Source organism: Lagenorhynchus albirostris, chromosome 11 (genome assembly GCF_949774975.1).
Source record: "Lagenorhynchus albirostris chromosome 11, mLagAlb1.1, whole genome shotgun sequence".
Lineage (NCBI taxonomy): Eukaryota > Metazoa > Chordata > Mammalia > Artiodactyla > Delphinidae > Lagenorhynchus > Lagenorhynchus albirostris.
The window spans coordinates 85525041-85541557 of record NC_083105.1 but is presented as its reverse complement, the minus strand read 5'-3'; the positions used below and the strand labels follow the sequence as shown (position 1 = coordinate 85541557).

General features: G+C 35.9%; 1 protein-coding gene across 1 annotated transcript in view; it reads right to left on the bottom strand.

The window, feature by feature from the left end:
• The window catches only part of SOX5 (SRY-box transcription factor 5), a 963387-nt gene that overhangs the window by 65090 nt on the left and 881780 nt on the right, over positions 1-16517 (bottom strand). The window contains exon 13 of the mRNA XM_060165318.1: positions 3969-4115. Within this exon, the coding sequence (XP_060021301.1) occupies positions 3969-4115 (147 nt within the window). The remainder of the gene's footprint in view (positions 1-3968; positions 4116-16517) is intronic.

The window sequence follows — 16517 nt, the reverse complement described above, 5'->3', positions numbered from 1 at the left end:
AACTCAGCTGTGAGGATATGCATGAGCTAGGAGAATATCCCTGAAGAACTAAATATTAAAAAAATTCGTCCTGGAGTAGGATCTAGAGGGGAAAAAATTAAATAAGTGCTAAAGAGACAAGTGTACATGCATTAAGAAAGATGTTATGTAACACCTGAGAAATTTTTAAAACCTGCTGATAGCCTTAATTTTTCAACCTTTGGCAAAATATATTATAAAAACAAATTCTTGTCTCTGTGCATAATATAATCAAGGCATAAAAAATAAGGAAAAGTTAAGCAATGACAATATGTCAGGCATTAATGAAAACAGTTCAAAACAGTAAGTTTAAAGACATCTAATTCAACCAGCAATGCTATCCAAGTTCTCCAATGCAGATTTTGAAGAGAGCAGATTTCTTTTTGTGTTTTCACGTTTATGGTACACACTTCCTGTCTGCAGTTTTTAGAAGGTTACTGTGAGTCCTCTAAAGGTTTCTTTATCATTTACTATTAAAATAATTATGTTCCTAAGTGGCAGTTCAAAGCTCAGTACAGCACTCGTACAACACCACGGAAAGATCAGGTGACCTTTCTCCAATTCTCCTCTCTCTGGTGCTGAGGACAGACAAAGTGATATGTCTGTCATACGCCATTACCATTAGAACAGAATCTTGTTCTTTTATTACAACTGAACTCCGCCAGATTTCTCAGCAGGAATGCTAAGTGAAATCAATGTCTTGGATTTCCAGGCTGAGCTTGGAGGTCACAGCCACTCTATCATTTCTCAGCATTATCCTTTCTAGTGCACACACAACCCCCTCAAGCCTCCAACAGGCACACAGCAGATTGAAAACAGCATGCATCAGAGGACTCATGCTGTACAATTTTACAGTCTTTTGGAGCCCCTTCCCTTTGATTCCCCCCTTCCATTTTTTGCAAATTGCAAATAAGTTTTGTTTGTGTCCTTCTCTGGAGTTGTGAGTCAAAGGCAAATCTAGGAAGAAGGGCAGGCAAGAAAACCCAGAGAAAATGGTTGATTTTTGACAGCTGTCAATAAGATCATTTTCCTTACATCATCACCTAGATGTGGCTTATGATTCTATTCTTCTATTGAAAGTACAATAAAGGTACTTTCAACATAAATCATCAGTTTGGCTTATGCCAGGTAGGTAGGCAGATAACACAAAGCTAAATAAAATAATTCTATTGTATAGTAAGACAGACATGAAAATCCATCAATAAAACACACAGAAAATGTTCCCAGGACACTAAGAATTGATTGTTTCAAAATACATATATATATATATATATAATAATAAATGATAACAATTATATATAACTAAAATGGCTTTGTGAAGGCAAAATGTTTATTATACCATGTATAAATGTCAATTCCAGCCTCTAAGAAACTAAATTCATGTATCGAAATGGGACCTCTTTATTTATTGTTGCTTGTATTTTTTTAGCTATGTTCTTCATTAAAATGACAACAGTAATATTTATTGGTCTGGCTATTTTTAACCCACTAAACTTTACTGCTGAGCTGAAACACCAAGCACATTTAAGACACCTTTTCTGACAATAAGAATGGTGGCAGACAGTATGCTAGAAAACAACGAGCAAAGAAAGGACGTATTTTTATTAAATCGTGGCTGTTTCTTAAAAAGGGGCACTTTATTCTGGGTTAAACTTTTTATGTATTTTATAATAACTGTAGGTGGGAAAAAATACAACATCTTAAACTTTATATGATAGAAAATTCATGAAGGCTAATTTTCCAAAAGTGAAATTTAGCGATAAACTATAAATATATTTTTAAAATTAAGTATAATCATAGCTTATAGAAACACAATCCACTTTTTTACTAGTACTAAATAAATGGAGGTGTTTAAAACCATAGAATATGGGAGAATGCTAACATTACTGAAATAATCAATCTCTGCATCCAGTCCGTGGAGTTCTATGAATGTCTGGAACCATATAGCTCATAAAGCAGTGTCCTAATCTTGGCCAACTTTCAGTCACTTTTACATTTGCCATGGTTACCTAAGAAAGTATTGTAGCAAGTGCTCAATAAACATTTGAATGTATGAATGAATGCATGAACAAATAAACAGATGCATAAATGGATGAGGCTGACATCAAAAGCTTCATGATTATTTGAGTTAAGTCATTTGGGGAGAAGATATTAACGATAAAAAGTAATTCTAGGAACCAGGAAAAACCCATTAGTCCTTTACAAGTGAACTATATACTATAAAATCATAAGATGAAACGTCCTAATGTAAAGCGTCATTATAAAACATGATGTGAAATCACATTAATAAGTCATGGGAAAAAACCCAGAATGATACCTCACAGAGTTACTTGTGTGTGGCAATGACTGTGCTGCTACAGCTGTTTATTTTTCTCAGTGTTAGCCTGGACATGTAATACATTGAAACTGCTGGTCCATGGAGACACCAAAACATCACTGCTTTAAAATTAAATTATATTTAATAAATGTTATAATTATTACCAAGTTTTAAAAACATATGTTCTGCTGTGATCATGAAGAAAAGCAGACCAGGCCTTAGGTATACATCAAGCACAGAACATGCAAGGTCCATTACACAGCAGAAAGAGCTCTTAAAAGTGGCTTATGCATGTTTCCTAATATCACAGTAGTAAGTACAATGTTTTGCACTATACGTTTGCACATGTTGCTGGTGAGGTCTAAGGTCCTTGTCCAGGTTCAGTTACAATTCCAGACGTATTTATATCTTACTATATAAAAACAGACTTGGAGGTTTTGGGGAGATAGAGGCTGGAGGACACTTTCCCCATCCATCTCTTCTCTTTCCCAATTTCTACTCTGGATTAATACACTGACTGTGAAAAGCACCTGCCAGGGCACTACAGAAGGAGTAAAAAAATTCTTGGATTGTTTTTATCTTTTGCAATACTTTCTAATTTTTTTCTCTGTGTATTTTTTCAACCGTTGTGACTACTCCTAGCCTATTATTCTTTAGACATTTCAACATGAATTCATGAAACGAAGAGCAGAAGCAATTTTCTAGGTAATTCAGCAAAAGACAAAACAGTATTATTTTGGGGGTAAATTAACTGTTATCAGTTTTCTGCTTAATATTTTCTAATTGTTAGAAAATGTGTGATTATTTCCCTGATTAACGTCAGGAAAAATTATTTTATGGTTACTCTTTTTACTTTTTCCACAGGAAGTTTAATATATTCATATACTATCATCTAGGTAAGATCTTAACAATCACAAAGAAATTCAAATTAATTTTTCTGCTTCTCTCTTCTTCTGAGCCAAGAAACAAATTACCTGAAACTCTCCTGATCCTTTTCTACATTCTCTCAGGAAATGTTTCTTTAGCTCTAAAAACAAAACTATTTCTAAACAGTCTTACTTTTAATACTAGTATTATCTTCCTATCTGTACACGATCATCTCATTGGCTGAATAATACATCGAAAATTATGTCTATACTATACCTCGTAATAATAGTTATTGATATTTATATAAAACATTTTCTGTATGCACTAATTATACTCATATATTAAGGTCTATTTCAGTTGCCCCTTCGGGAAACTTTTCCCAGATCTCTCACTGAAAGTAATAATCTCTTTGTCCTAATAACTTCCAATGCACTTTATCTGCAACTCCTTCTAAGACTTTGTATAGTAGAGGATGGGTATCTGTTTTATAAGACTGTAAAATTCTTGATGACAGCACACCTATCTTATAAATATTTGTGTCACTCACATTTCCTACTATAAATGCATGTTTGTTGAATAAACGAGTGACTAAATGTAGGTATGCAAATTTATAGGGACACCTTCCTTACTGATCCTACTAGACTATTATTTCCTTGGAGATCTAGAGTTTAGCCCAGTTGCTGGCACATAATAGATATTCAATAAATATCACTGAATGAAAAGTACACTCTAAATGTCAAAACATGTAGTTTCTTCAAAAGGGTACCTTGCTTTTGGGTGGTGGGCTGTTTGTGCTCTTGTCTGTGTGAATGCTGGTAGGAGATACAGCAGCACCAAGGTTGCCTTGGGGTATGCCTGGGAGCTTTCCTCCTGGAGATACCTGCATTGCAGCTAGCTGGGCAGCATATAACTGCTACAGAAGAGAGAGAGAGAGAGAGAGAGAGAGAGAGAGAGAGCGAGAGAGAGAGAGAGAGAGAGGGAGAGAGAAAAAATAAGGACTGAGTAATAAAATAAATGCACCTCTCAGAAAATACCTATAATAAGATGTGGTATTTTTCCAATTGGGTCTTTTTGTTTGTGCCCTGGAATATTTAAAGAAAGACACTGTCACCTCAACTGTCATGACTTACTTCTCAGGGGAGAAATGACAGATATGACACATAAGGAATTTTAGTTTCAGTATATACAGGGACTGAAAACAAGTAACAGTCATCCGTATTTACTCTTTGCCAACATCAGTGGAGGAAAAGTATATCATACTATATGGTTAATACCTTTATTTTAAACATTTAAAAATTTACACGGTATGTTACAAAAGAATGAAGCTTCATACACCAAGTAATTTTCTTACTATCCATATGGGTTCAAGCCCTGTATGTTTCCTTTCTTTGACTTGCTGAAAAGGGCACCTGTAACATATTTTTCTGATTATTAGCTGTGTAGAAATACAAAAAAGCCACTGGGAGGGAATGGAAGGGGACTATTTGAAGAACATTATCGGGTCAGTCTACCTCAGTTGATAAAAGTTAACTGGATGCTTGCCAGAATGCCACTTTACTTCATGATATATAAACACAGACAAACTTGAGATAATCTTGAGGATTAGGGTTTTAAGGAATACTATCTAAAGCACACACTCTTCGACTAAACCATCACATAGTAATTCTTATTAAATAACCAATAAAAATTCTTCAACAAATCAATTAATAATAAATTGATTTGTTGAAGAATATTATTAAATTGATTCAACAAATCAATTTAATAATAAGGGAAAATTTTACTTGATGATGATGGCCGTATCATGTAGTATCTTAAAACATGGAGGTTGCTTTAGATTCAAATAGTCATATCAAATGTTTAGATTAATACTCTTTCATCTCCATTTAGCATTTTGTGAAAATCTGATTGAAGAAGCAATTATTTATACATATACAAATATTAATAAATAAATGTATAGATATACACACATATATATACATATATATGTGTGTATATATATTTAAAATACAACCCAATTTCTTATTTCTCTTTTGTCTTAAGATTTCATGGATAGCATTTACTATGCAAGCTAGAACTTCCATAATAGAAAGACTGATGTTAAAGAAAAAAGCTCTCAAGGAAAAGTGCTGTGAAATAGTTCTCTGGATTATCTTGGTTTTTCTCTGAAAGGGAAATTTCAGAGAAAATTTCTGCTCAGGATAAGCCAGAGACTCGGATAAGTTGGGTCTCTCTATAAATGAAATAATGAAGACTGGCATTTATATACATGAAAATACATTTACATTTTTCTAGATGCTTTGTTCTAAATGAAAACAGGACATTAAAATTATTTTAAAAATTATAGCTTATTGTTTTATGTCAACTAATGCAAGATACATTCCAGACAAAAGAAACACCAGAGAAGTATATTTATACTATCAGTAATGACTGTCCCACCCCCCAAATTTTTTTGGCATGCATTAGAATTATGTTATTTCTTACCCCAGTCAATCAGAAAGAATAAGATTTAATTCATAAGTCTTTAACAGATTACATAAAAAGTAAAAGGATATGATGTCAAATATGATGAGTGGGAGTGTACCATTTTCAAAGTATCAGAAATGATGCATTTCCCACACTTGGGTTAAAAACCTGTGTCTTAAATTCTGCAATTCACCAAGTAATTTCTTCCATCATCATCCTGAACTGTTTACGAAGCCATTAAGAAAATAACCAATAACCCAGGATATCACTTTGCAAATTAAAACTTTTTCCAGTGTACTGAATTTTAAAATATATGTATTTTAAAATACTGGCTGGATAACTATTTTACATATTGTAAATTTCACACTGTACTGTATATTATATCCTTGTCTTTAAAAATGATTCCAGTGCCTATTATTCCTAGAAGGTAACAACACATATTTCTGGTTTAGTATACACAAAATATAAAATTGTTCCATAATTACTAAAGATGACATGGGAAATTTTAACCTCTGTAGCTAAAAGGAAAAATGTGAACAAAATAGTTATTCAAAATTTGAATTTGATTATTAAAAATTATTTCAAAATATTGAAAAAATATTGACTATTTGTATTAATTAGATAATTAAATAGATGGACCAGTCACTCATAAAAGGTAATTAAATGTTTAAACATAAATCACTATAGATTCCCAACTTCCAAAGAAGTATTAGAACTACTATTAGAAACAGAAGTATAAATATGTTCCCAAACACTTTAATGAATTTAAAGGTAGGAAATAGTATATACTTGGAATTAAAAAAAATCATACATGTTCTTCCTTCATTCAAATAAATGCATTATTTTAACCTTTTAAATATGAAATTAAGGTTTACCTCAGTTAAATTATCCTAAAAAATTCCTTTGAGTAGAAAAGAAGATAAATTTGGAAAATACATGGGCCCATTTAAATACATATTTTTACTAGAACAGTATACTAATAACTGGTATTTTTACAAAACACAGAGAGTTAAAGTAATTAATGATAAAAAGTCATAATCTTATTCCTCATTCAGTATGGCTAACATTAAGTAGCACTTCAATCCCCCCAATCTCGCATATCCCCTTCCTCATATTTGGCTTTCTCTATGCAAAGAGTTGATATATAGACCTACTTTTCCCCAACTGTGTTTAACTTTCCACTATTTCCAGATCATTACATTTCCCACCACACATATCTGATCTTCCTAGTTTGCCAAGGTTTGGAAGTAGGAAAGATCTATTTTCAATACATTTTAATTTGTGTCAAATATATGTGTTCCTTAAATTTACATTATATTACAGAAGCATAAAAAGGCCTCAAGTCTCAGAGAATCTAACATACTTTGGGTCTGCACAAATAAAATAAAGCAGAAATTTTAATACTGCTGGGACCTAATTTGGCCATTCACAAGTTAAAACAAATTTTCAGTAGATTTAAAGAAGCTGACAGTGGTTTTCATACCTGGTTATATATCAAGGGTAGGCACCTTAAAAACTAAATGCTGCTGAGACTTATTTTAATTCAACCTTTCAAAAAATTAAATCCATTTGTCTATCCATTAAGATGTGCGTTGACTGATATAAAAACAAGAAAGACTAGAGATGATTAGTATTTTATTTCATTTATTAAATGTTCTTAAAGCAGAATCAAGAATCATGTAGGTATCTGTACTGAGGGAGGTCTATAATCTCAGAATCACTGGCTGACCTTGGTGAGCGGGAAGGGGCATGAAATTTGTGGGGACTGGAAAGCCACCTGAAGTAACAAGCATCCTGTGAACTATAGAACTCATTTACATATTATGTACATATATAATTATAGTCACTTGCAATTATATATAAATAAAAATGTTTAAACAAAAACCTGGTTCACATTTTACTTTAAAGGATAGTAGAGAGGGGCTTCCCTGGTGGCGCAGTGGTTGAGAGTCCATCTGCCGATGCAGGGGACATGGGTTCGTGCCCCGGTCCGGGAAGATCCCACATGCCGCGGAGCGGCTGGGCCCGTGAGCCATGGCCGCTAAACCTGCATGTCCGGAGCCTGTGCTCCGCAACGGGAGAGGCCACAGCAGTGAGAGGCCCGCGTACGGCAAAAAAAAAAAAAAAAAAAGGATAGTAGAGAAAACCCAGAGTTAAATATAAGGTGTATTATGATAAATGTACTTTTATGAAAAACAGTCAAGTTGTTCTTAACATCAGAAAGAAGTTGAGAGATCCTAAACGTAAAAAGCTGAAGATTAAGGAGAACACTCAGGGCATGATGTTAACCAGACTAACAGAATAACACTTTTTTACCTTGAAGAATAATCTGACCCTTATCTTGAAACGGATATGTTAGGGGTTTGGTTTGATCTCCAAAACTCCCCAACCCCACAGAGCATTAGGTTTTCTATTCTTTATATTACTTAAAATATTGCATTCTCATTCCCTTTCCCTTCCTCCATCCCTACACCTACTTTAGACAATTTTTTTTCTTTTTTCTTTTTCTTTTTTTTTTTTTTGTGGTATGCGGGCCTCTCACTGTTGTGGCCTCTCCCGCTGCGGAGCACAGGCTCCGGACGTGCAGGCTCAGCGGCCATGGCCCACGGGCCCAGCCGCTCCGCGGCACGTGGGATCCTCCCGGACCGGGGCACGAACCCGCGTCCCCTGCGTCAGCAGGCAGACTCTCAACCACTGCGCAACCAGGGAAGTCTGATTTTTTTCTTTTTTAATGGAGACAATCACATACAATTAGGTTGGAATCTATTCATTGGTTACTTAGGGTCTTGGTGCTAATGTGCTCATAAGTATGTTTCTATATATCTATCTATACATATAAGTAACTCTCACTTTTGTCTCAAACTGTTCCGTAAAACTACATCTTTGTCTCTTCAGCATTTTAAGCTCCTTCAAGGACCATTTCTACTTTTAGAGGGACAGTTAAAAGGAAGGCAAACCACAATTCTAACCCCAGCTCTGAGCTAGTGACCTTGGGTGACCAATCTGAACCACAATTCCTTAATCTGCAAATTCAGGGATAAATAAAACTGACCTTGCATGGTTGCTGTGAGAAATACATCACATACTGTGCATAAAACACTCACTTCATCAATAAGTAACAGTTATAATTATTAATGGATTAATTATACCAAGTAAGAACTAGGTAATATTTACGTGCTAACCTCCTACTACCGACTCTGGACTGTGCTAGGTACAGTGGGGGACACAGAAAGTGCATAAACATAGTTTCTTCCCTAAGTCAACACTGGTACACATAAAATATTGAGAATATAAGTGTACTATATGTAACTATATGCCACTGTTAAAGGCATGACAAAAAAGGAAATGAATCAGTGCATTCTGATATGCTTTCATTATAGAGGTGTAGCTAAACTGAGCATAATAAAAGAGGTGGCATTCTAGGGAGGGAGCACAATCTAAAGCCAGGCACAGGAGCAGGAACGACCTGGCTGTTGCAAAGGGAATAGAGAGGATAGTGTGGAACAGTAGGTGAGAGAGTAGGTGGTAGACAGGACAGTGACCTAATTGAGCCCAAACCTTGGGCAGAACAAAACAGTACTGGGTGCAGGCTATGTTCAACTTACAGAAAATCATGAAATATAAGCAAAAGAGTTTAAATTTAATATGTAGGCAAGAGAAAGCCACTGAATGTTTGAGAGCAATATATATGTCTTAAGCTAAAACATATATATTGTCTTAGTTAAGATAAAGACAAGAGTAATATCATTTATGAGGTTATCAAAATTTAGCAGCAGTAATCTGAATGATAGTTTGAGTTGAAGTAACAGTTGTGAAAATGAAAAAGGAAAAAAAAAGATTCCATGATCTGAGTGAAGAGTGCTAACACACTGCACAACCGCTTAATACTGTTTTTGCTAAATTAATTGTTTAAAATTATTTTATAAGTAGGATCATTTTCTCCAAATGAAATTTCATGTCAAACACTGATACACAGAGAGAAAAAAGAGGTGTACTGTAACTATAAATAAATTTTACATATTTTAACATTTAATTAAATGAGACCAATGAGGTTGTTTTAACTATCCCAAGAATTTAAAGAGGTACAGGGCTGAAAGTTGAAGCCCTTTATCACACGTGGTGATCAAGAAAGCTCTCAGAAATAAGTAGTAGTCACTTCTAAACTCTCACCTAAGCAAACACATATAGACCTAAATCTTCAAAAAGAACGTTACAGAGCCAAAAACTCCCTTGTTAATAGCATCTTGAAGTTCAAATATATGTACAGAAATGGGAGGTGATTTTTTTTTAAGTGTAGTAACTGAAATCTGGCAATAAAAGTTAATATGTCTACAATGTGTTAACTGTTTTGATTAGAGATTTTAAAATGTGTGTGTTGTGGCTTATTATGATTTTAAAAGTTGATAAATGTGTACTTCTAAAGTTTAAATCTAACCTGAGAGATTTATGTTAGATACGATGTATATGAAAAGCATGTTTGTTTTTTTAAGGGCAGGGACAAGGAATAACATTTGTGAGGAAAAAATTCAGAAAGCAATTTCAAGGCTCCATAAGTGTTATCTTTATGGCTTAATTTCAGCTTCCTAATGTAACTTAAATGTGGAGTTTAAAGAGAAACTAATGTACTGAAGAAAATCTTTCAAAACATATCAGCATGTTTCAATGTGAATAAATTTGCTTTGCACATTATTTTTCATAATGTTTCTTCACAGAAAATTATCAGAGCAACTTGAGTTAAAACATGGACTTCTTGCTCTAATACTGTCAGCTCTTCGTTTTAAGGTTATTCGAGCATATTGCATGAAAAACACAATAGGCCTTAAATTTGTTGGATTCCAGGGCAAAAGTGCAAATAGAAACTCATATGCCAAATATATATAAATTTACAATTTACAAATCTAGCTAATGATGTGTTTAATAAAATATGGTTCATTTTCCCATCTGGACAAACACACCTTCAAAATAGCTGGGTGCAAATGAATACCAAAATAAGATACCACTTCACAATCCGTTAGGACAGCTATTATCAAAAAATCTGAACATAACAAATATTAGTGAGGATGTAGAGAAACTGGAACCTTTGAGATTTTCTGCTGGGAGTACAAAATGGTGTAACTACTTTTGGAAAACACTATGGCAATTCCTCAAAAAATGAAACAGAATTACCAAATGATCCAACAATCCCTCTTCTGGGTATATATTCCAAATAATTGAAAGCAGGGCCTGGAACAGATATTTGTACACCCATGTTCACAGCGGCATTAGTCACAATAGCCAAAAGGTGGAAGAGATCCAAGTGTCCATCAAGGGGGGAATGGATAAGCAAAGTGTGTCCTATACATACAGTGGAATGTTATTCAGCCTTAAAAAGTAAGGGAATTCTGACAAATGCTAATACATGGATGAACCTTGAAGACACTATGCTAAGTGAAATAAGCCAATGACAAAAGACCGAATATTGTATGATCCCTCTTATATGATGCATCTAGAGTAGTCTTTTTTTTTGCGGTACGCAGGCCTCTCACTGTTGTGGCCTCCCCTGTTGCGGAGCACAGGCTCCGGACGCGCAGGCTCAGCGGCCATGGCTCACGGACCCAGCCGCTCCGCGGCACGTGGGATCTTCCCGGACCGGGGCACGAACCCGTGTCCCCTGCATCGGCAGGCGGACTCTCAACCACTGCGCCACCAGGGAAGCCCCCTAGAGTAGTCGTTTTTATAGAGACATAAAGAGCAGTGGTTCCCAGGAGCTGGGGGTCGGGTGGGGAGACGGGAAGGGATGTAACTGCTTAATAGGTACAGAATTTCAATTTGGGGAGATGAAAATGTTCTGGAGGTGGATGCTGATGATGTTTGCACAACAATGTGAATGTACTCAATGCCAATGAACTGTACATTTAAAAATGGTTAAGATGGCAAATTCTATGTTATGCGTATTTTCGCCTACACACACACAAAATGATGTGGAGGGCAGATGTGAATTTCGATTCCTGCTCTCCTTGGTGTTTTAAGACTAGACCCACAGTCTGTGCTCCTGTTCTTACCCCCAGTTCCATTCAAGAGAAGATGAATGGTTTTGCCCTAGATGGGATACCTTTCTTGGCTGTGACTATCTTCTAAAGCGTTGCTAAGGTGGGGCCCAGCTGCAGCCCTGCTAGATAGGCGTCTTCAAGGAAGTTGTAAGAGAAAGTTAGAATGGAAAGATAGTCCAGGTAAGTGAACATAACATGCAAAGTCATAAAGTTAACTTTTAAATCCACCAACAAAATATATTTAAGTATTTAAGGTTTTCCTATACACCACAGAGGGAACTTTTAAGAGAAACTTTCCTCTTCCCTTTTTAAAATAAAAGTACACACTCCTTCTACTTCCCCTCGGTTAGATGTGAGGCTATCTTCTTTTGCGGTCAACACTACTGGGGCAGGGCTGGAGGAGACTGAAGAAAAAGAGATCTGGCTTCTTCCGTTTAGCAAGTTTTTGAGGTTCCTCCATGTTGTAGCACGTATAAGTAGTCTGTTCCATTATATTGCTGAATGGTACTCATTTGTATTGATACACCATATTTGTTTATCCATTTATGCAGTTGATGGACATTTTGTTTGTTTCCAATTTTAGGCTATTATGAATAGTCCTGCTATGAATGTTCCAGTACAAGTCTTTGTGTGTTTTCATTTCTCTTGGCTACCCAATTCCTAGGATTGGATTTTGCTAGGTCTTATGGTAAGTTAATGTTTACTTTTTCAAGGTACTGCCAAACTTTCTAAAGAACCTTTCTGCATTCCCACTAGCAGTGTATTATCATCAATACTTGGTATTGTCTGTCTTTCGATCATAACTATTCTAGTAGAAGTGAAGTGGTATCTCATTGTGGTTTTAATTTGCATTTCCCTAATGACTGATGACATTGAGCATCTTTTCATGTGCTTACTAGCCATTACTATGTCTTCTTTGGTAAAATGTCTATTCCGATCTTTTGCTCTGCTAAGAAATCGGGTTATTTTATTGTTGAGTTGTAAGAGTTCTGGACATCTGAATTCAATTTTAAAGAGTAAAACCTATCAGAGAGACTGTGAGGGTCCAGTTTAATAGCAATGTATAGCTATTATCAAAAGGTCCATAATGATAAACAATATAATGACAATAATAAGTACCAGAAATAAACATATTTTCCTCTTATATAATTTTTATATACTTACACAATAATTTAAAAATTTTTTAATTTTCAAAAATCCTAGTAGAGAAGTACAATACCGATTGTAAAGGACCCTGCACTCTTTGTACCCATCAAGGAACACTAGCATATCAAAGTGAGCTCTGAAAGCTGATGACTTTTTTAACCACTAAGGGGACTGCTGGAAGAAACGGAGACTAGACAGAGTTGACAGACAGCTCTAAAGACTGAGACTCTTTGTCAAGTCTGTGTTGAGGGTGAAAGGCTTGGGGAAGGGAGTAGATGGCTAGAGCTCTCTTCTACACTCCTTGGTGGTATGTAAGTGGGGTGGGGGCTGGAGGGAGTGAAGCATTTCTCCTGTTGCTTCCCCAGATCTCCCGGAGACCACGGGAGAAAGTGACTGGGAGAATCACAGGTGCCGGAGGAATTTGGGAGGCATTTGCAGTTCATCTCCCATCCGGCATTGCAATTGAAGAGTTATTCTCAAGGGAGCAAAGGGAATGATAGTCTGGGTATAGCAGGGACTGGAGTCACTTGGAGAAACAAGTTCAAGTAAGTACATGCAATGTGGAAGATCCAGGATCTTGTGTATTTGGACACAATTCCTAAGGAAACTTGAGGAAAAGAAAGAAACATATCAAACTGAAAGAGTAAGTAAATTCAGACCTAGTACAGATTTGTGGAAATGAAGGATAACTAATGGTATATCGATGGTGCATAATTTAAAAAAAGAACCATCCGGAGCTGTTGTAATGTAAGAATTTCAATAGCAGGTTAAGCAAGGGAATGACTTGAGTGGATAAAGTCTCCGAAAGGCTGGATGGTCAGCGGACACACAGAGATGAGTTCAGGATTGCAGGAAGACAAGCCAAGAGGGGAAAACAATTGTCATCCACTTCAGAAAGGAATGTTTTGCCTTTAGAGAAAACTGGTGAGCCACTTGTAGGACCTGCCTGAGGAAATATGGGGCTGCCTGCTAGGGCCTCCAAGGCAGAAACTACTGCTATTATGACCCACATCTCCTTAAATACATCACTCCTGGGTGATATGTCTTGGCAAAGTTATAATACAAAAGTAAAATATTATGTCTGGCTATAGTGTGGTTTTACTATTAAAAAGCTATAGTAAATACATGTACAAAAGTGATATTACCTATGTAAAGCTGCCATCACCAAATATTAATAATACATAGACAATCTTTATTATTTTATTCCAAATTCAGATCCACTCAGTGTGATACTTGGAATACGGAGCTATCAGAGAGGGATGTAGTGTTGAGAGGGTGTGAACATGGCATCCTGCTAAAAATTAAAGAATACATTTGAACTTATTTAAACCTGAAGACCTTTTTCACAGGTATGATGCTCTCATGCTGTTTCTGTCACACTGCAGATACTGAAGCATATAAATAAGAAACACTTCAAATGAAATAGATTTTAAAGGGCTTTCTTCATTTTATTACACACTATTTATTGAATAGCTAGAAAAACATTTTGACTTTTATAATTGAAGCAGTTCCTTAAAGGACCAGATATATTTGTGAGAGTCATACAAGAAAACACCAACTGAGAGTTTCTCTCTCTCTCTTTCTCACTCCTTCCTCGTTTTTTCTACTCCACAAGCCATCTTCATATACTGCACAGTAATCCATTACAATATGTTCCAACATCTGCCTCCCCATATGATGTATGACCTATTCGATTGACCCTTTTTATGCCACTCCAGACTTGCTGTTCATTACTGTGGGAGGATGAATACTCTGCAGCTATTCCTGAGGTCACCAACCAGTAAGTACACCTCCATTTGGCAAGGTAAGGAGGACACTGGCTGGAAAGCTCTTCAAATCTTTTCTAGATCAGTGACTCTACTCCTATCTTTAATTAGTTTAACTTATGGGAATAAAACACTGCTGAAATTCCTTTCAAAGTAACAATAAGCACAGAAATGCTTGTTTACTGGGGGAAAAAAATCTTTTGCTACCAAGAATTCATTATTAAATATAGAAAAGCTGAGTATTATCAGAAAGAATTTTAAAGCAAACACTTATCTTTGGCTAAGTTCATAAGTGTGAAATCATTGTTCGTGTTATCTCCATAGGTTGGGGGGGAGGGTGTATAACAGTAATCAAAACATTAAAAACACTGCGGATTTTAACTCAAAACAAAAAGTAAATGAGTGTTAGTTCACATTAAATCAGACTATATATGTTATTTTGTATATTATAAAAAACAGACTCACTTCCAGAATGCATGCTTGCTGAATGCTTAAAAATACTTGGCGTATTTGGGAGAGGAAGTGCAATATCTATGATTTCCTCAGTGACTATGATGCACCACCCACTTTGCTATTAGTCTTTATGCTATTTCAGGGATCACCATAACAATTCTGTGTGTTCAATGGGGAGGGTGAAAGCTCATAAATTGCCCGAGGTTAAGTAACTAGTAGTGTTAGGAGTCTGAGTATCCCTTAAAATTCTCTTTTCTATTACGTACCACATAAACTTACCATATGCGTAGCAATGTTACAGTGTGAAGGTGCTTTCCAAACTTCAACTTTCCATGATGAATTTATCTCCCTCTACCCCACTGGGATTCCCCTACCTGCTGGCCACTGGTAATAAGGTTTTTCCTAAGCTCTGAGTCAAAGATAGTTTCCAAGACCCGGGGTTAAAGGCTTCAAGAGTAAAAAACTTCTTTAATCTCTAGCGACAGAACTCTACTTTCCCTGAAAAAAGCGCACAACCATTAAAGATTTTTTTTCTTTAGTTGTACTGCTAGTACTAATAGACAGCACATGTGATGGGTTAAACTTAAAAAGACTTCTTCCTATGGATTTCCCCCTTATGTTTTCCTTCATTTCTTTCATTGTAAACCATTAAGATTAAGGAAATATTGCATATTAAGTATTGTTGGTTATTTGAGTACATAACATTAAGATGAATTAGTCTCAATTTCAAGAGAAATTGGATACAGAACGATAACGGCAGCAGCAAAAATAATCATAGTAGCTAGAGTTTACAGGAAGCTTACTGTGTGCCAGGCCCAGGCCATATCTCTCTGAACCTTCTCAACAACCTTAGGAAATACATTATTATTTTGTGGAGGAGGACACTAAAGCACAGAGAAAGAAAAAGTCATTTGTCCGAAGTCACACAGGTAAGCTGAGGTTAAAATCCAAGTCTTTTAATAGAGTTTATAACTCTTAACCTCTATGCCTTATGAAGCTCTTTTCCGGTCATTCTGATATAGTAGTAGGGTCTGGGGCTTTAGAGCAAAGAGATGAACAAGGCTGGGGAGGGCAATTTTAATAGTACTTCTGACAGAGACTGGGCTCTTCTGATAGTAACTACATTACTGCAGATGTAGGGCAGGAAGGAATTGAGAAGTACCCGAGAACATTTTTCCTAGCATTTTCATCCTCCTCCTTCCACTTGGCCACTGCCAGTAAATACTGTCTCAGTTTGGTTTTCTTCTCAACTCATGGTGCTGGGAAAACATTTAAGAGAGAGCTATAATATGGTCAGACAGACCAGGAAAGGCTTCCCTATAAATATGGTTAGAAATCAGAAGGATGAGATGATGTAACTACATACATGGAGCAGGAAGGAGCATTGGCAGACGAACCTTGTGGTAGAAGAGAACAAGACAAATACAGGGCCTTGGAAGAGGGTCAGTGAGGCTCCAG